The 20,397-nt window shown below is 51.1% G+C and overlaps 1 protein-coding gene across 4 annotated transcripts in view; it reads right to left on the minus strand.

The window, feature by feature from the left end:
• CAPN9 (calpain 9) overlaps positions 1-20,397 on the minus strand; it is an 834,396-nt gene that overhangs the window by 603,871 nt on the left and 210,128 nt on the right. For all 4 annotated transcript variants that reach the window (XM_089654542.1, XM_089654541.1, XM_089654540.1 and 1 more), the window contains exon 5: positions 19,280-19,448. In XM_089654542.1, the coding sequence (XP_089510668.1) occupies positions 19,280-19,448 (169 nt within the window). The remainder of the gene's footprint in view (positions 1-19,279; positions 19,449-20,397) is intronic.

The following is a 20,397-nucleotide window of genomic DNA, read 5'->3' on the forward strand; positions in this document are numbered from 1 at the left end:
AAATCCTAAGCTATATACTGTAGCTATCTTTCTGGCTCGTATAAAACGTTGTGATTTATTTTATCTGCAGCTACCTATTCTAACATCCCCTCTACTCCTTACCCATTCTCCCCCTCACCCTCCCGCCTCCCCCACCTTTTTTTTTTTTACCTCATATTCCCCCCTACTACCTCACTGTACATCTCTTCTTCTATCTATTCACCTGTCTGACTTCTCTTTATCTCACACCTTTTGTACGCTTTTATCATTCATATATCCCCAACAAAATATAGCATTTAATCTCTCATACTGGTGTGACTAATTTCACGTGGATCACACGCTCCCGAAATGGGCACACAAATCATAACGCACACATCATCATGTGCTATTCTTTCCCAGCACCTCACATTCTCTCAACATAAGGGCTTACAAGTAGATAGCTCAGTAATTAATATATCTATAATGATTTATCTATTATACTCTTTGTATCTACTGGTTTGCTATATACCTTTGATATAAAGATATACCTCACCTCGATTTGTACTACAATTCAAACCCATAGCCTGTCTGCGAAACGGGATGCTGCATATTGTGTCTATGTTCTTACTGTAATACATATTTGTATGTACATTGATCTGCCTTAACTTTTCTAATAAAATTATTTTTGGAACAAAAAAAAAAAGTCCAAATGGTCCTTAGGTGGAGGAAAAACACCCGGTGATACTAATCCGATGAATAAGGACAACCCACACACAGTGGGGCATATGAAGGATCATGAATCATATGGTAGACCCCTTCTTGCTGATGTCACCCGCAGCCATCTCATCATTCTACTTTGGATGTTGGCTTTACACTGGTGCTGACCCTTGCATGTGGATGCAAGTGCTATTATTAAGAGTGAGAATTTTTGTTTTAATTAAATTGTGTATGTATAGCAGAGAGCACTATCATTTCTGTTTTTTATTTTTATCGACTTCACTACATATCACATCACCCGCCTGCCTGGACTGGTATTGGTGCCTCTAAAAGTCTGTTACCCTTATGGGAAAGTGCAGTATGACTTACCTGTTAGTTCAGGGGTCATATATAAAAAGTGAGGTGAGAGACCTAGAGTGCTTGTTCTGCGTTTTGGGATCTATCTCTTTTCCTACAAGAAGGAGCCCACCATATGATTCATGATTCTTCATATGTTCCACTGTGTGTGGGTTGTCCTTATTCATCAGATTAGTATCACTGGGTGTTTTCCACCACATAAGGACCATTTGGACTTTTACTTATATTTTTTTATTTGTATTTATTAAGTAAAATTGCGCTGCACTCTTGTTGTTTTTGACGTGTACATAAACCAAAAAGTTCATGCAGTCCAGTTTGAGCTTTCAGGGTAACTTCCCACTGATCTTATTGCACCAGATGCAGCACCTCTGAAGAGACTGAAGTAACCCACAGGCAAACAGATCAGAAAAACAACAGGGTGCAGGCTGAATGTAGTATAACAGATTTATTGTGGTGAAAATAACAGAACAGATTGCACCCTCCTGTTCTTCTTATCTTTATTTGCCAATGGTTGTTTACAACATAGAAACTTCTTATCATCTGCCATACTTCTCCCCACATCTTTCCATTAGTGTCTGACTGACTTGTCTGCCGTTTTATATTCTAATTATCCTTCCCCCTGAATCCCAGATTAACCTCCCTAGCAGTCTGATTACGTCTGTATTTCTGTGCTCAAAGGTGTACATTTTTTTGCAAGGAAATATGTATTTTTTTTATCGTAGGCCTGTAATTTTTAGGAATAACTCTATGAAATCTGTCCAAACAAGAGTCTAGTAAACATCCCGGGTATGTTAAAATTTGAAACACTAAATAATAATAATGGGGGGGCACAGTCTCTGATGGGAGTGCTGCTTCTAATTGAGTGCTGCTTTGAAGGAGTGCGATGCAGTTAAACACAGCAGTTGAACTAAAGCAGGAGAACTTAAGCAGCAGGAAGACACAACAACAGCAAGAAACTCTACTGCATGCTGGACAGACTGCAAGCAATCACCCTGGGAAACCTCTCTTACATGCCTGAGTCCCACTCCGTGTACCTTTATATAATACGCCCCCTCTTCTCCTTATCATATTACTATCCTCTGTTCCCAAATCTCATTTCTTTACCCCTCTGCTCCACCCCAAAACCTGTACATCTCCCCCTCATTGCTATCATCTCCCTACTACTGCTCTCATCACCTCCCCAAAATGCCTCTTCCACTCCTCCTTCTCATTTTCCTCTCCTCCGTTCCCAAAATCCATTCACTATTGTCAGGCTCCGCCCAACGGGATCTCTAGTGGTCCACAGCACGGGGTCTCCCAGGACGCAGAGTCTAAGTCCCAGTCTGCCTTTTCACCAGGGCCCCTGATGGTGGGGATGGACTTGGTGCAAGACTGGAACCAGGTCGCGTCCCTGGGCACCCCCGGCGGTGGCAGAGGGGTCCCGCTGAGGGTATGTGCCCGGGATGAGTCTGCTGTGAAGGGGATGACAGACCCCGATCCGAGCGGGATGGATGGGATGACAGATCCCGATCCAAGCGGGATGGATGGGCGACTGCTAGGGGTGAGCGAGGTCAGACTAGCCGGGTCGGTATCGTGCGGGCAGCGTGGTACAGGGGGAGCAAGCGGAGAATGGTCGGGGTCACAAGCCAGGTTCAGCAGGTAGCGGGCAGCGTGGTACAGGGGGATCAGGCAGAGGGATGGTCAGGAACGAGCCGGGGTCAGAGCAGGAGAGGGTCAGCGTAATCAGAACAGGCAGAGTTTGGCAACAAGGAAACGTACTAGTAGGAACACAGGAACAGGAACAAGACCTTGCGGCAATTTGGAAATGCACAGGGCAGATTTAAATAGGGCGCCCTGTGTTTCCATTGGTGCGGCCGCGATTGCTACTGCGCATGCTCGGCCACCGCCGCGATCTCTGTGTTCGCCGGCCAGGAAGAATCGGCGATCTGCGCATGCGCACGACGCTGAGCGGCCGGGATCCCTGACAACTATATCCCTCTGCTCCTCCCAAACATTTGTATATTGTGTCCTCACTACTTCCTTCGCCCCTCTCTACGGAACCCACCACCTCCTCCTATTACTCCACTCTCCCACTGACCCGTACACCTCCACTAGTAGTTTCTCACGCTCCTGCACATCCCGCTCCCATGCCACCTTCCTCACCCTTCTCCTCCTCCTAACCGCGGGGGACATCTCCCCGAATCCTGGCCCTCCACCACCTCCCTCACCCGCACAACACCCTCTCGCCTCCACGTCCTGCCGCAACCCCTGTAACTTAGTATCTGTCCCCCTGCTCCCTAAAATCTCCCCCCCGTTTTCATGTGCACTCCTGAACGCCCGATCGGTGTGCAACAAGCTTACCGCCATCCACAGCCTCTTTGTTTCCCGCTCCCTCAACCTCCTAGCAATCACAGAAGTCCTGGATCCAGCCCACTGACTCTACCTCCCCTGCTGCACTCTCCTACGGCGGTCTCACCTGGACCCATTCACCCAGGCCTAACGGTCGTAAAGGTGGTGGATTTGGTCTGCTCCTGTCACCGCAGAGCACCTTCCGAGTCCTCCCAAACCCCCCTCCCTATCCTTCTCCTCCTTCGAGGCCCACTGCGTCCGACTATTCCCCCCAACCCCCCTGAAGATTGCTGTGATATACCGTCCTCCTGGATCCATATCCCGCTTCCTGGATGACTTTTCCTCCTGGCTACCCTTTTTCCTCTCCTCTGAGCTACCCACCATCATCCTTGGGGATTTCAACATCCCTGTCAACCCCGACAACCTGGACACATCCCATCTCCTCCACTTAACCTCCTCCTTTGCACTTGCACAGTGCATACAATCCACCACCCACGGTAATATCCTTGATCTCGTCTTCTCCAACCGCTGCGCTCCCCACAACCTCACTAACACCCCCTTCCCTCTCTCTGACCACAACCTGATTACCTTCTCTATCTCCTCGTCCTCCAACGCCTACCCCTCCAAATGTCACACTACAACCAGCCGTAACCTCCGCAACCTTAACCCTGCCCCCCTCCACTCTGCAACTGATCAACTCCATGACAGCATCCTCCCCCTGTCCTGCCCCGACTTGGCTATGACTGCCTACAACAATGCGCTGTCAACAGCCCTTGACTCACTAGCGCCTTTAACCACACGCAACATCAGACCCCAACCACTCCAGCCCTGGCAGACTGATCACACCAAAAACAAAACACAGTCGTGCCCTGGAGCGACTATGGCGCAAACCCAAATCCCAACAAGCCTTCACCCGCTACAAATCTGCCTTCCACACCTACACCTCCTCCCTCCACGCAGCCAAACAAGCCTACTTCCTGACCCTCATCAAGGCACTCTCCTCCAATCCTTGCCGACTCTTCTCCACCTTCAACTCTCTACTCTCTCCACCCCCACCTCCACCCAGCACCTCACTCACTGCCCTTGAGATTGCCAATCACTTCAAAAACAAGATTGACACAATTCGCAAGGACATCGCCGCAACTCACACGCCCTCTCAACCCGTCCCCTCTCACACAGCTACCCCCTCATTCCCCCCTCTCACTCGACATAACCCGCAGGGACTTCGTCGCTGCTCAAACTCCCTCCAACCCCGTTCCCCCTCACTCAACTACCCCCTCATCACCCCTCTCCCACGGCCCCACCACTGCTCTGACCTCCACTTCCACCCCACCCTACATTCCTCATACTGAAGCCCCCCCAACACTCTGCACCTTTGACCTTACTACCATCGAGGAACTCTCCAAGATCCTCTCTGATGCCCACCTCACCACCTGCCCCCTCAAACCTATCCCCTCACAACTCCTATGACCTCCCTCCCCCTCCATCCTACGCTCCCTCACCCACATCTTTAATCTCTACCTCTCCTCCGGCACTTTCCCCTCCCCTCTGAAACATGCACACATCACCCCCATACTTAAAAAGTCCTCCCTGGACCCCAATGACCCTGTCAGGGACCACGGCTCCAGGGTCCGCGATCGCGGCTCCGTCCCTCGCGCATGCGCGGTGGCGGCGGCTCGCGCCGGGACACGGGCACTCGGTCCCGGCGAGCCGCAGATGGCAGGACGCCGCGCATGCGCAGTAGGAGCCGCGGGCGCGCCTCAGGCGTCCAATGACAGCCGGGGGCGCGTCCTAGCCGGCCAATGACAGTGCAGGGCGCACTATTTAAAGATGCCCTGCACTGTCACAGATTGCCGCAAGGTCTTCTGTGATCCTGAGTTCCTGCACCTATCCTGTGACCCTGATTGACCCTGACTATTCTGCCTGCTCCTGCGTTTGACCCGGATTGTCCTGACTACTCTGCCTGCTCCTGCGTTTTGACCCGGATTGTCCTGACTATTCTGCCTGCTCCTGCGTTTGACCCGGATTGTCCTGACTACTCTGCCTGCTCCTGCGTTTTGACCCGGATTGTCCTGACTATTCTGCCTGCTCCTGCGTTTGACTCGGATTGCCCTGACCATTCTACGGATTGACTTCCCTGCTGACCCTGCGTGTGACCCGACTACTCTCGCCTACCGATTCTGTACCCCGCTTACCCCCACGGGCCCACAATCCGTTACTACCCTGCTGGGGCCGCCATCCTCTTCATATCTGGCTCTCCCGGTACCTGTCCCCAAGGGTCTCCTCAGCCACTGGCGGGCCTGCTCGGAGGTCGTGACCTGGCCCGGGACTGTTTCAAGTCCATCCCCACCATCAGGGGCTCTGGTGAAAGCACAGCCCGGGCTTAGACCCCACGCTCTGAGTAGGTCTGTCAGTTGGCAGCCTGAGGCACCACCTGGCGGATCATAACAGTACCTTGCGGCCATGACAGAGCCAGGAAGTGGACCGGCGTCCCTAGAGGATATTTGTCAGCACCTGGCCACCTTGACCCAGGCTTTTCAGAACTTCCACAGTCGCTGCGCCCGACTGGAGGACCGCATGGAGTCAATAGCCCCCCTGACTCCCCCTGCTCAGAGTCCTCCACCTGCAGGACCTCCCGCTAACCCGGTATCCGGAGCGGTTGCCACATCCCCAGCTCCTGAACCCCGCGTTCCTCTGCCGGAACGATTCCGTGGTGATCGGAGCCGCTTCCGGGCCTTCCGGAACGCCTGCACCCTATACTTTGACTTACAACCCCGCACGTTCACCACTGAGACCGTCAAGGTGGGGTTTATAGTCTCCCTCCTTCAGGATGAGCCCCAGGATTGGGCTCACCGTCTGATGGAGAAGCACGACCCCCATCTTGAATCCGTGACCGAATTCTTTCGGGCCATGGCCGTCTTGTATGACGACCCTCAGCGAGCTGCTTCCGCTGAAGCGACTCTATACTCCCTGCGGCAGGGCCGCCGGACAGCCGAAGAATACGCGTCCGATTTTAGGCGTTGCATGGGCGACACCAGATGGAACGATGCGGCCTTATGCCACCAGTTCCGCATCGGGCTGTCTGAGCCTCTCAAGGACGAACTAGCGCGAGTAGGCCTACCTGACTCCCTGGAAAAACTGATTGAGTTGGCCATTCAAATCGACCGTAGACTAAGGGAACGTCGGCTGGAAAGGAGCAGTCAGGGTCAGAGGGTGGCATGGATTCCTTCCAGGGATACAGCTCCAACCCCAGGGAACCATCCGCGAAGCACGGAAACAGGGGACAACCCGGAACCCATGCAGCTGGGATTGGCCCGTTCTCACTTATCGGTCGAGGAACGTCAAAGGAGACTGTCACAGAACCTATGTCTGTACTGCGGGGAAGCTGGTCATCAGGTGCGCTCCTGTCCTGCTAAAATGAGTAAGTCCACGCCCGTTTCTTTTTCTCTACCCGCAGGAAGGGATGATCTGTCGAGTTACCTGGCCATTCCTGTGTCTTTACAGCTCCCCGGAGGAACATTGTCGGTGACCGCAATCGTTGACTCAGGAGCCTGTAGTTGCTTCATCGATCTGACTTTTGCCCACCGGCAAAAAATCCCTCTCCAGACCAAAGAAAGGGGGTTCAACATCTTCTTGGCAGATGAGTCTCGTATAAAATCAGGGGTGGTGGACCAGGAGACACCACCCATTTTCACCACAATGGCAGACCATCACCAGGAGTTCCTCCGTTTGGATGCCATCGCATCCCCCCTTTTTCCAGTCATTCTGGGCCTCCCTTGGCTTAGGGCCCATAACCCCCAGATTGACTGGGAAAAGGGAACAGTTCAATTTTGCTCACCCTACTGTTTAAGCCACTGCCACGTCACAGGATCCGTGGTCCCCCGGTTCCTCCTGTGCTTGGATGGTGACACCGATCTTTCCCAGGTTATTCCCCCGGCCTACCATGACTTCTTAGACGTCTTTAGTAAGCGAGGAGCTGACGTTCTCCCTCCGCACCGTTCCTACGACTGCCCCATAGACCTCCTACCTGGATCTGAAATCTCTTTCGGCCGTATCTTTCCCTTGTCCGAAGCAGAATCAGGAGTACTGAGGGAATACATTGATGAGAACCTTCGGAAGGGATTTATTCGTCCATCCACATCCCCAGCCGGGGCCGGGTTATTCTTCGTAGAGAAGAAGGACAAGTCGTTACGGCCCTGCATAGACTACCGTGACCTGAACAAAATAACGGTAAAGAATCGTTATCCTTTACCCCTAGTCCCCGAGCTCCTCCAGAGATTGAGATCGGCAACGATATTCACTAAATTAGACCTGCGGGGGGCCTATAACCTTGTCCGTATCAGGGAGGGGGATGAGTGGAAGACGGCGTTCCGTACGAGATTCGGTCACTACGAGTACTTGGTGATGCCGTTCGGGCTCTGTAATGCACCGGCGACCTTTCAGCACTTTATCAATGATGTTTTTCGTGACCTTCTTGATATTTTTGTGGTGGTTTATTTGGATGACATCTTAATTTTTTCCCCTTCACTGGAGGTTCATCGGGGTCATGTGATACGGGTATTAGAACGGTTGTGTCAACACGGGCTATACGCAAAGGCAGAAAAATGCTGTTTCGAACAGCACGAAACCACATTCTTGGGACTGGTTCTCTCTTCCGCGGGGGTCGCGATGGATCCCCAGAAAGTCACGGCGATCTTAGATTGGCCAATACCCGCCGACAAAAAGGGGGTACAGCGTTTCATCGGTTTTTCCAATTTTTACAGGAAGTTTATTAGGAACTTCTCCGGTCTGGTCTCCCCGATCACGCAACTGACGAAACAAGGGGTCCGCTTTAAGTGGACTCCCGAAGCGCAGACAGCCTTCGAAAAGCTCAAAGAATTGTTCACCTCTGCTCCCATTCTCTGCCATCCAGATGCTTCTCTCCCATATGTGTTGGAAGTGGACGCCTCCGAAAATGCTGTAGGGGCGGTTTTGTCCCAAAGGAATGGTACCAAGGAACTTCTGCACCCTGTGGCGTTCTTCTCCAGGAAGTTGACTCCAGCAGAACGCAACTACGACATTGGAGATCGGGAGCTCCTGGCCATTAAAACTGCTCTAGAAGAATGGAGGTATTTACTGGAAGGAGCCACACACCCAATCCTAATATTCACAGATCACAAAAACCTCGAATATTTGAGAACGGCAAAACGACTGAGACTTCGCCAAGCGAGATGGGCGCTTTTCTTCTCTCGATTCTCATTCCATATAACGTACCGACCCGGTACTAAGAACACTAAGCCAGACGCTCTGTCCCGCATGTTTGAGGACCCCGACGACGCTGTGCCACCTGACACCATCTTACCTTCTGGGAGTTTCCTCGCTCTACAAACGGAACTTCGCTCTCGACTTCTTGATGCTTCTGTAGGACTACCAGTTCCGTCAGAATCACCCCTCCAGAGCCACGGTGGGCTAATTTGGAAGGAAGACCGGATCATGGTCCCAGAAGAAGTGCGAACCCTGGTCCTAGGGCACTGCCACGACCATCCTATGGCGGGCCACTTCGGGGTAACAAAGACGCTGGATCTGCTACGGCGCTCGTTCTGGTGGCCAGACATGATCAAGGACTGTGAGCAGTACGTCCGAACGTGTTCCACCTGTCAAAGGAACAAACCCTCCAGGAGCAGGGCATGGGGATTGTTACGTCCTTTACCCATACCCAAGCGGGCTTGGCAAATGATAGCCATGGATTTCGTGGTCGAACTTCCACCATCCCAGGGCTACACTGCAATAATGGTGATCGTTGACCGCTTCTCAAAGATGGCACATTTTGTGCCCCTGGAGAAGACCCCATCAGCACCGGAAACGGCACGGATCTTCATCAAGGAAGTGGTTAGGCTTCATGGTGTTCCCGAAGATATAGTATCAGATCGGGGGGTCCAATTCACCTCCAGGTTCTGGAACGCCTTGTGTAAATCGCTGGGAATCAAGCTGTCGCTTTCATCCGCCTACCACCCACAGACCAACGGCCAAACTGAAAGAACAAACCAGACGCTGGAACAGTACTTACGGTGCTACACATCCTACCTTCAGGACGACTGGCTGTCATTGCTGCCTTCCGCGGAATTCGCGTACAACAACTCGAGTCACTCAGCCACGGGTCAATCCCCGTTCTTTTCCAATTATGGGTATCATCCCACATTCCTCCCTGATCTGATGCCTGAGAATCCGGTACCAGCTTCTCAAGACATCTTGAACTTCTTTTCTGTCAATAACAAGACAATTCAGGAAGCCATCGCTAAAGCCCAAGAGGACTGTAAGAGGGCATTCGACAGAAAGAGAAGAGGAGAATTACTGCTTCAACCAGGGGATCAGGTTTGGCTGGCAACGACCAACTTGAAGATGCTATGTCCTTCAAGGAAGCTGGGACCCAAGTTCATCGGCCCCTTTCCGGTAAAACGAGTGGTTAACGAGGTGGCCTACGAGCTCGAGCTTCCGCAGACCTTCAAAATACATCCTGTCTTCCATGTATCTCTCCTGAAACCATCCAGACCAGATCCCTTCCCGGACCGTGAATCCAGACCTCCCGAGGCAGTCACTATAGGTGACCAGGAGGAATTTGAAGTGGAGACTATCCTCAGTTGCCGAAGGAGGGGGGGCCAGACACAGTTCCTGATAAAATGGAAGGGGTATGGCCCTGAGGAGAACTCATGGGAACCCGCCCAGAACGTCCACGCACCCAGGCTCATCCGGGAGTTTTTTCGTGCTCACCCGCGGTGGAGAGATCAGTGGGGCTCCCGGAGGGTGCCGGAGGGTGCCCATTGGGGGGGGGCAATGTCAGGGACCACGGCTCCAGGGTCCGCGATCGCGGCTCCGTCGCGGCACTAGGTCCCGGCGAGCCGCAGATGACAGGACGCCGCGCATGCGCAGTAGGAGCCGCGGGCGCGCCTCAGGCGTCCAATGACAGCCGGGGGCGCGTCCTAGCCGGCCAATGACAGTGCAGGGCGCACTATTTAAAGATGCCCTGCACTGTCACAGATTGCCGCAAGGTCTTCTGTGATCCTGAGTTCCTGCACCTATCCTGTGACCCTGATTGACCCTGACTATTCTGCCTGCTCCTGCGTTTGACCCGGATTGTCCTGACTACTCTGCCTGCTCCTGCGTTTTGACCCGGATTGTCCTGACTATTCTGCCTGCTCCTGCGTTTGACCCGGATTGTCCTGACTACTCTGCCTGCTCCTGCGTTTTGACCCGGATTGTCCTGACTATTCTGCCTGCTCCTGCGTTTGACCCGGATTGCCCTGACCATTCTACGGATTGACTTCCCTGCTGACCCTGCGTGTGACCCGACTACTCTCGCCTACCGATTCTGTACCCCGCTTACCCCCACGGGCCCACAATCCGTTACTACCCTGCTGGGGCCGCCATCCTCTTCATATCTGGCTCTCCCGGTACCTGTCCCCAAGGGTCTCCTCAGCCACTGGCGGGCCTGCTCGGAGGTCGTGACCTGGCCCGGGACTGTTTCAAGTCCATCCCCACCATCAGGGGCTCTGGTGAAAGCACAGCCCGGGCTTAGACCCCACGCTCTGAGTAGGTCTGTCAGTTGGCAGCCTGAGGCACCACCTGGCGGATCATAACAGACCGAACAACCTCAGACCCATCTCCCTGCTCCCATTTACATCTAAACTCCTCGAGCGCCTAGTCTACACCTGCCTCTCACCTCAACGACAACAACCTCCTCGATCCCCTACAGTCCGGCTTCCGTCTCCTACACTCCACCGAAACTGCCTTACTCAAACTCTCCAACGACCTGCTAACCGCCAAAGCTAATGTCCACTATTCAGTGCTCCTACTCCTTGACCTCTCTGCGGCCTTCGACACAGTCGACCACCCCCTCCTTCTCAAAAAACTACACTCCCTCGGCCTCAGAGATTCTGCTCTCTCCTGGCTCTCATCCTACCTGTCACAACCTCTTTCAGCGTTACCTATAATACTACCACCTCCCCCTCACTCCCCCTCTCTGTTGGGGTCCCTCAAGGCTCTGTCCTCGGGCCCCTTCTCTTCTCCATCTACACCTCCTCCCTTGGCCAACTCATACACTCTCACGGCTTCAACTACCACCTATATGCCGACGACACACAAATCTATCTCTCAACCCCCCACCTCACCCCCTCGGTCTCTGCCCGAATCACACACCTACTGAGTGACATATCAGACTGGATGTCGCTCCACTTCCTTAAACTGAACCTCTCCAAAACTGAGTTTCTTGTCTTCCCCCCAGCCCGGACACCACCCCCCATTGACTTCTCCGTCACATCCAACAATGCCACCATCAAACCCACCCCGCAGGCCAGAGTACTGGGTGTCATTCTGGACTCCAACCTATCCTTCCAGCCCCAAGTCCAATCTTTAACAAACTCGTGCAGACTCCACCTCTGCAACATCGCCAAAATCCGCACGTTCCTAACCCCAGAAACAACTAAACAGCTCATCCACTCCCTCATCATATCATGACTCGACTACTGCAACTCCCTCCTCACTGGCCTGCCTCGCCACTGGCTATCCCTGCTTCAGTCGATCCTGAATACGGCTGCCAGGCTCATTCACCTTTCCAACCGCTCTGTCTCCGCCACCCCCCTCTGCCAATCCCTCCACTGGCTTCCGATTGCGCAACAGATCGAATTTAAAATCCTAACACTGACGTACAAAGCTGTCCACCATACTGCCCCGTACTACATCTCTGACCTAATATCCAAGTACCGCCCAGCACGCACACTCCCCTACTCACAAGACCTCCTTCTCTCTAGTTCCCTGGTCTCCTCCTCCCATGCCCTGCCTCCAGGACTTCTCCAGGGTGTCACCCATCCTCTGGAACTCCCTTCCCCAACCCATCAGATTATCACCTACTCTCCTCTCCTTTAGGCGCACCCTGAAAACCCATCTCTTCAGTTAAGCGTACCCCACCCCCTGCTAACCTGCCGACCTCCTCCACTCTTCCTACCACTCCATCCCCCACAGCTATCTCCTCCTGTACCACTATCCCCTCCCTCCTAGATTGTAAGCTCCAAGGAGCAGGGCCCTCGATCCCCTCATGTTTTGCATTGTATTGGTATTGTTCTGTCACATGTTCTGTCCCCCTTTGCAATGTACAGCGCTGAGTGAACTATTGGCGCTTTATAAATACTGTATAATAATAACAATAAATTAAATTCAATAATATAATCAAACCAAAAACACTGAAATTTGAAATATAGCGCCAAGTTCGCACATCACTGAGCTCAGTCGCAAAAACGTTTTCAGTGTCTGATGACACATTTCCCCACGAATCATTATCACTCAATTCTGCAAGTAGTTCTAATTTACTATCACTGTTTTCTAGCTGGTCTAAAACCGCTTTTGACCTAAAGGGACCCTTTTTGGACGCCATGGACATTTCTCAGTTTCCAGGCAGAAAGAACGGTAGAAATGCAGGCAGGGCACAGGACAAAGCACTAGGGACAAAATGTATGTGAAATACTTTGATACAGTAATGTTTTACTATGTGATTTTAGTGTATTTAGTGAATGTCACTTTTTCACATTTTTAAATTTCCCGCCGTTCCGTCCCCGTACGTCCTGACGTCGCAGGGAACGGAACCCAGAAGACAGATGCCGGCATCGGCCGGAGGACATTGCCAGGGACACTGCAGGTGTAAGCTGTGTACCGGGGTGGGCTCCCCAGGATAAAGTGAAGTCACGAACGAGGAAAGCAACCCCAACACCAGCTTTTGCCACAACAGAATTTTACTTAGATGTGGCAAATAAACACAACCACAAATGCTGGAAACATACAATACATTTACATACACCCAGCCCAAAGGCCCTTGAGCTGCACAGCATGGCGCCTTCTGATAGATGAAGGTAGAAAATGAAGTAATTTACCTACTGGCGGGCACAACTAAGCTGCCACACCTTACCTGTTATTACCCTAAAAAAGCAGGAATCATGTATGGGTGTATGGTATGGGCTAGCCAGCGGTGCAGCACAACAGCTTACAATCCTACACAAATCTACAGTATTCCCTCTCCCATAACTGGTCCTGTAGCACGTGCCTGAGTATTCCTTCTGAGCAAAATGCCAGTCTGGCTTGAGTTTGTAGGATTTTATCAGCTCTCCAATGTGAAATGTCACTTTAAGTTATGGAGTCCTTCCAATGATCAGTAACAACACTTATGGCCTGACACAAACAGAGACCCTAACTAACTAACTATAGGCCTGGACTCAGTTTCAAGGCGCCAACACTGAAATGAGGTGTGTGCACAATCTTACTGACCCGAGTCTGCTTTGTATCCACTGGTGACTCTGAACAGAACAAATGTCTCTCCAACAAGCATGCGGTCTCGCCATATATGTTGCTCAGTTCCTCTGCTCTCATCAGCCATCCTAGCAGCAATCTCATCAGCATTCCTGGCAGCAATCTCATCAGCTTCCTGGCAGCAATTTCATCAGCTTCACTGAGCTGTAGCTCTGGTTACGGAGGGACACTTTCACACCTGGATGTCATCAGATTCTCAGCTCACAGGGCCCCTTATTCACTATGCTCCAAAACATGGCTTCTCTCTCTCCTTCCTGTTTTCTCCAACTCTGTGTGCAAAACCCCACCTCTTCATGAATATACAAATATCTATGCAGTCTGAGGCTGTGTTATAAAAACAGTGACATCTTGTGGCTAAACCGCAGAATGTCAGTCAAAACATTAATTTACTTCCACACAAACAGTTTTCAAACAATGAGAGCTCTTTCCCCATCTCACATGCCACCCCACTAGAGGTTGTTGTCCTCGACAATCCTCCCCATACAAACTCATTCTGGGCATAACGCTGTGGGGGCACACCAGCATTGAGCCTTGTTGACCTTCGTAGAGTGACAGGCTCAGAAGCACTGGGGACGTCAGGCACATTTAATGGGAGAGGAGCTGCTGACCGCTCAACACTTTCCCTTGGTGGCAAACTTGCTATTTTTGGAGCCTCTGTGGGTACCGGGGCAGGGACAACCCACCATTCCTCCCCGTCCTCTAAGGGGATTTTCTCAGTACTCTGAGCAGGAGGAGCCATCCCCTCCACGCACACTGGTTCATCAAAATTCCCAGTCCCTATTGGCTCTACCTCATAGACCGGGATGGCAGGGTCTACCTTCCTCTTCACCGTGTATGGGACTGCCTCCCACCGCCCATCCAACTTTCCAGATGGCCGCTTGGCTTTGACTATCACTCGATCACCCGGGGCATACCCCTCCTTCTGCACTGGTCTTGGATTGGGGTATACCACTTGTCTAAGGCACTCCCCCACAACCTTGTGGATTGCTCTCAGCCAGCGGCGGTGCTCTTGCGCCCATGCTGTAGTATTTCTTGGTGGTGGCTCCATCGGATTGGGCATGTGGAGATCTTCAATCTCCCATCCGGCTCTCTCAAACATGAGCATATGTGGGGAGTATTCAGGGGTACTGTGTACCCTGTTATTATAGGCCCACATCAGTTTAGGTAGGTATTCGGGCCACCAAGCTTTTTGGCGGTCCTCCAGAGTCCGCAGCATCTGGAGCAAGGTGTGGTTGAACTGCTTGCACGCGGGAACGTTCGATCCAATACAGTTGGTACAACTCATTCCTTAGAGTACTCTGAAAACATTGTATTCTCTGTGGACACCCGAACACCTGTATAAAGTATTTGCAGACCGCTTCAGCGGCCGACTCTGCTGTCTGGTCTCTGGTGGGTACAGCCACCGCATACTTTGTGAAATGATCTGTCATGACTAGATAGTACGAGTGTCCCGAGGTAGAGTACCCAATCTGTACATAATCGATCATAAGGAGCTCTAGTGGTGCTGATGTCTGGATGGCCTGGACAGGAGCCCACTGTTCAATACTCTTACTTAGCCCACAGGGCCGACACTTAGGACATGTCTCGGCCACCATGTCTGCCAAATCGGGACAGTACACGAGCCGTTGGAGCCACTTGAACGTTTTATCGCTCCCAAAATGGGCACCCCTCTCATGGGCCTTCTGGACAGCCTCCCGTCCCAATGACATGGGGATGACAATCTGTCGCCGGTACTGCAACTCTGACTGCAAGTATATGGTCCGGCACAGGAGGCCCTGGGTAACAGTTAGCTTATCCCACTGCCTCAATAACTTTTGGCCCTCGGGAGTCAGACGAGCCCGCTCTTCTGACCGAGGCCAGATCTTGGTCCGGACCCATTCTTTCACTTTCCACAGGTCCCTCTCCCAATCAGCCAACGTCTTTCCCAGCACCACTGGCATCCCGGACGCCACCCCACTTGAATATGCCACGTCCTGGAACATGGGTAATTGACCAAGGTCAGGAGTTTCAGTGTCCTCGAGCTCCTCATCGGCACCCTGTACTGACAACCGCACATAAGCCAGAATCGGGGCACTAATCAGCGCCCCTTCACTGCTTCAAAGGCCACTTGTTGTCGGGGTCCCCACTCGATGGGACGATTCTTCAGGCCCCCTGCAGTGCCCCTTAATAACTTATTTAACGGGCCCACCAAATGAGCAAACTTGGGTATAAACCTCCTGTAGTAGCCGGCCAGTCCAATGAACGCCCGCACCTCTAGTAGTGTACTCGGCTGGGGCCACTTCTGGACGGTCACGACCTTGTCGGGGGTTGGCTTTAGCCCCTCCTGGGTGACCAAATGTCCCAAATACTATATCTGCTGTGGAAACAGTTGGCACTTCTTGGGCTTGATTTTGAGCCCATGGTCTCGCAGCCGTCCTAAGACCTGTCGCAGTTTCTGGAGGTGATCCTCAAAAGAGGCTCCAAACACTACTACGTCGTCCAGGTATATCAATACCGACTCGAAGTTGAGATCTCCCAGACAGTGCTCCATCAACCGCTGGAATGTTCCCGGGGCATTGGACAGGCCGAATAGCATCCGGTTGAACTCGTAGAGACCCATAGGTAGGATGAAGGCCGTCTTCGCTTTGTCCTTCTTGGCCACCGGTACCTGCCAATACCCACTGGCCAAGTCAAGAGTCGAGAAGAACTTTGCATGACTCAGGGCGGACAATGACTCCTCAATCCGCGGAAGGGGGTAGGCATCCCGGACTGTCTGAGCATTCAGCTTCCGATAATCCACGCAGAAACGGAGACTCCCATCTTTCTTCCGCACCAAGACTACTGGAGCAGCCCAAGGACTTTGACTCTCCTGGATCACCTGGTTTTCCAACATGCTGGCCACCATATCCTTTGCCTCCTGGTACATTTTAGGATTTGCCGGTAACGTTCCCTGATCGGTGCAGCATTGTAGGGATTTCGTGTTTGATGGTGGAGGCACACCCGAAGTCCTCATCATGTCTCGATAAGGCCTCCTGAAACTCCCAAACGGTATCTTCCAGCAACTTCTGTTGTCCTGGAGTCAGGATCTTGCAGTTCACCTCCATCCGGGCCATGATCACTCGACCATTCCAGACTATTCCTCGGACGTCCATCTCTCTGTTATTGGCAGCCGTCAGCTTGATGACGCTCCCGTCTTCCGGCTCCATCATATGTCCAAAGTGTCTTTCGAAGAACTCCAGAGGCATAAGGGTGCACTCCGACCCTGTATCAACTAGGCAGCGTACCTTCTGGCCTTCCAACTCGGCTTCCATAACGAAGCTGCTAGCATACAGGTCGTGTTCCTCATGCTTAGGGCTTAGCTTCTGGTGTACCGCCGCAGGACGCCCAGCTACTGCGGCGGTCGGAAGTTTAATGTCGGCTCAGACTTCATCTGTTCTGGGCAATCTCTGGCCATATGGCCATACTGTCGACAAGCCCAACAGAGGGGTCCCCTTTTGACGTGCCCCTGCAGCTGAGCTATCCTGGGTGGAGTGGCGCAGGGTGCTGAGGTCATTTCCAGAGATCAGGGAGATTCTGCCTTCATCTGGGACATTTCCAGCCGAACTTCTCTTAATTCTGTTCGCAGGGCCTGGACCACATCCTTTAAGGATTTTGAGTCTTCAGATGCAGACTGACCTCTTGTAGCATGGGTGCTACACACTATTCTCACCACCACAGGTATGCACTCTTCCTCTCTCTCCACAGCGGCTAAGTAGATGCTGTAGAATGTCATGTTGGGCGCCGTCCGGGTCATCTCTTGCAATTTGTCCTGTAAGAACTTGTTAGAGAGCCCCACTATGAACTGGTCTCGTAGTAGCCGGTCCACCTCCTGGAAAGCTCCCATGGCCTCTGGATCTCGCCGCTGTATTTCATTTAGCGTCTCCTGTAGGGCATTGGAGTACTGCATCAGGGTATTGCCCTCTTGCTGTGGTCGGTTGAAGAAGTGGCTCCGCAGCTGCACTACTTTAGCACACCCCCCTTGGGCTCTCTCCAGCAGGGAGAATATTTTCTCTACAGTGTCTCTCTCAGATTTGGGCCTTACCATCACTGTCCGTATGACGTCACCCTCTAGAGCCCCCAATGCAACCTCTGCCCGCAGCTCGGAAGTCAGGTTACACATTCTAACCGCACTTCGCACTCTTTCAGTCCAGTCCTGCAACGTCATATTTTTACCGTCAAATTTTGGCAGGTGACTCAACAGCGTCCCCACGGGAATGTACCCTACTGGTACGGGCAGGGCAGGGGCAAGCTGTATCAGCGGTGTTGGGGCAACTTGGTCTTGCACCGGCGCACCCTGAGCTGTGTCCTGAGGGAGGGGGTAAAGCTGTGAGAAAGGTGTCTTGTCAGAGGTGTTACTTCATTAACTCTGGCTCCCCTGCAGCCTACTAGCGGGAGAAGAAGACCTCTTCAGCGTCCATCTGCTTCCTCTACTGGCTGATCTGCTGGGTGTGGTTGTCCTGTCGACTAATCAGTGTGACTGTTGTATTGGAGGTGGAAGATCTGGGTGCGCTGTTTGGCAGAGGTGTCTGAATCCTGAAACTGGCTGAACAGAAATAAAGAGCTTCTGGTAGGAATTCATGGAGGAATAAAGTGGAGGCGATTAATATACCCAATCAGTGTGAAAAAGAAGATTTGATCTCTTTTGGAGGGGGTATAGGATCCCTTATATCCTATAAGGCTCATTACTCACCTCTATCTGGTGAGTGCGGTTAATATCATTTTTCACGTGGTGGATAGGTGGAAGCACATTTCGAATAATTTATTATTGGTTTCAATGGGATAAAAGGACTTATTTTCACAGTGTCCATCAATGCCACATACCATTGCCCATCAGTGCACATCAATGCCACATATCAGTGCCTACCAGTGCAAAGCTGCCTTTCAGTGCCGCCAATCAGTGCCACCTATGCCGCCAGTCAGTGCCGCCTAAAAGTTCCAATCAGTGCTGCTTACCAGCACCCATCAGTGCTCATCAGTGATGCTTGTCAATGCCCACCAGTGCCACCTATGAGGGCCTCCTCAGTGTTGCTTATCAGTGCCCATCCCTGCAGCCTCATTAGCACACATCAGTGAAGGAGAAAAGTTACTTATTTACAAAATTTTATAACAAACAAAATTTTCTGTCTTTTTTAGCTTGTTTAGCAAAAAATAAAAACCCCAGTGGTGATTAAATACCATCAAAGGAAAGCTCTATCTGCCTCCAAAAAATGATAAAAAATTTGTTTGGGTACAGTGTTGCAAGCCCGCGCAATTGTCATTCAAAGTGCGACAGAGCTGAAAGCTGAAAATTGGCCTGGGCAGGAAGGGGGTAAAAGTGCTTGGTAGGCAAGTGGTTCAAAAAGTCCCTGACCCTTTCCAAAAATGCAGCAGCTCAAAAAAGCATAGATGTGAACATGTTCCTTTGGAAACCATGTTAAATGGACTGTAGTATGTTTCTGCAAAAAGCACTGGAAAACACATTGGTGTAAATGGAGCTTAAGAGAAAGCTGTTAATGCAGAGGGACTTATATTTAATTTTTAATGGGAGGCCATAGTTTAAATTTATTACATTTTATTATTAGAGTGTACTTACATCAATAGAACAACCTAACATTGAGCCTCTCTTCAGAGCTTTGTCCATTATCTCAAAATAATTATTTGGAGCATTCTTGTTTTCATACATTTCAGAAACACCCCCAGTAAAATCTTCCATGGCTTCTATAGTACTCCCACCTTTTAGAGCTTCATAGCTTCCATTTAGCCTATAAAATGCAAACAAAAATATTATGAGACTTCAACAATCAATCACATTCTATTCTGTTGCAGCTTACTCCCAGTATGTTATGAAAGAGCATGCTGTGTGTATATATTTTGCAAACCACATTAAGGTAACAACAGAAAAAAATAAATAGCATGACTTACAAATTGATATATTTTCAGAATTGATATAGCGCCAACATTCAGTGCAACATTTTAAAGAATACATAGTTTGGTTCATACCAAATATATGTTATGTTATGTAAGTTATGTTATATAGGTATAGAAGCTGTCTTCCACCTTATTACTGTCATTATACAACAGTAGGTCTGGATCATATATTCCATGTAAAGCAAAACCATATAACCTTCTGCAGAGGTTAGCCCCTTCCATCCATATTATGAGTGGGTGGCAACTTATTTTGATCTCATAGATAGAAAAATGGAGATCTGAAATCAAATATTGATCATATCTGAGGGGTCCTATTAGGGGTGGACTGACAACTCATGGGCCCCCCAGGCAATAGGGGATCATGGGGCCCCTGTGTCCTCGCCAACACTCAAACCACACCCAAAAAAGCCTATGAAAGGTACAAGGGGCATCTCATGGGGCCCCCTACTGACCCTGGGCCCTCGGGCAGTTCCCTGACATCTCTGACAGGGAGATTATTGTAGACTGTGCCCATTGCCTTCCCAAGCCACAGGACCTTCCTGACAAAGTGCTGCAGGACGTTATTGCCCGCATACATTTTTTTCATGGTATAGATGAGCTTATGAAATTTGCCCAGCAACATTCCATGTTGCCTGATCCTTACGCAGGAATGTGAATCTATGATTTGTCCCAACGCACTATGATGGCACATAAGAAATCGGTACCCCTTACCAAACTTCTTTGAAACAACAAACTTCCTTATTCATGGAAATTTCCTACTAAACTGCTTGCTATCACGTCTAT

The sequence above is a fragment of the Staurois parvus genome, unplaced genomic scaffold, assembly GCF_062004578.1.
Source record: "Staurois parvus isolate SC_StPar_1 unplaced genomic scaffold, SC_StPar_1.0 ptg000774l, whole genome shotgun sequence".
In the NCBI taxonomy this organism is placed as follows: domain Eukaryota; kingdom Metazoa; phylum Chordata; class Amphibia; order Anura; family Ranidae; genus Staurois; species Staurois parvus.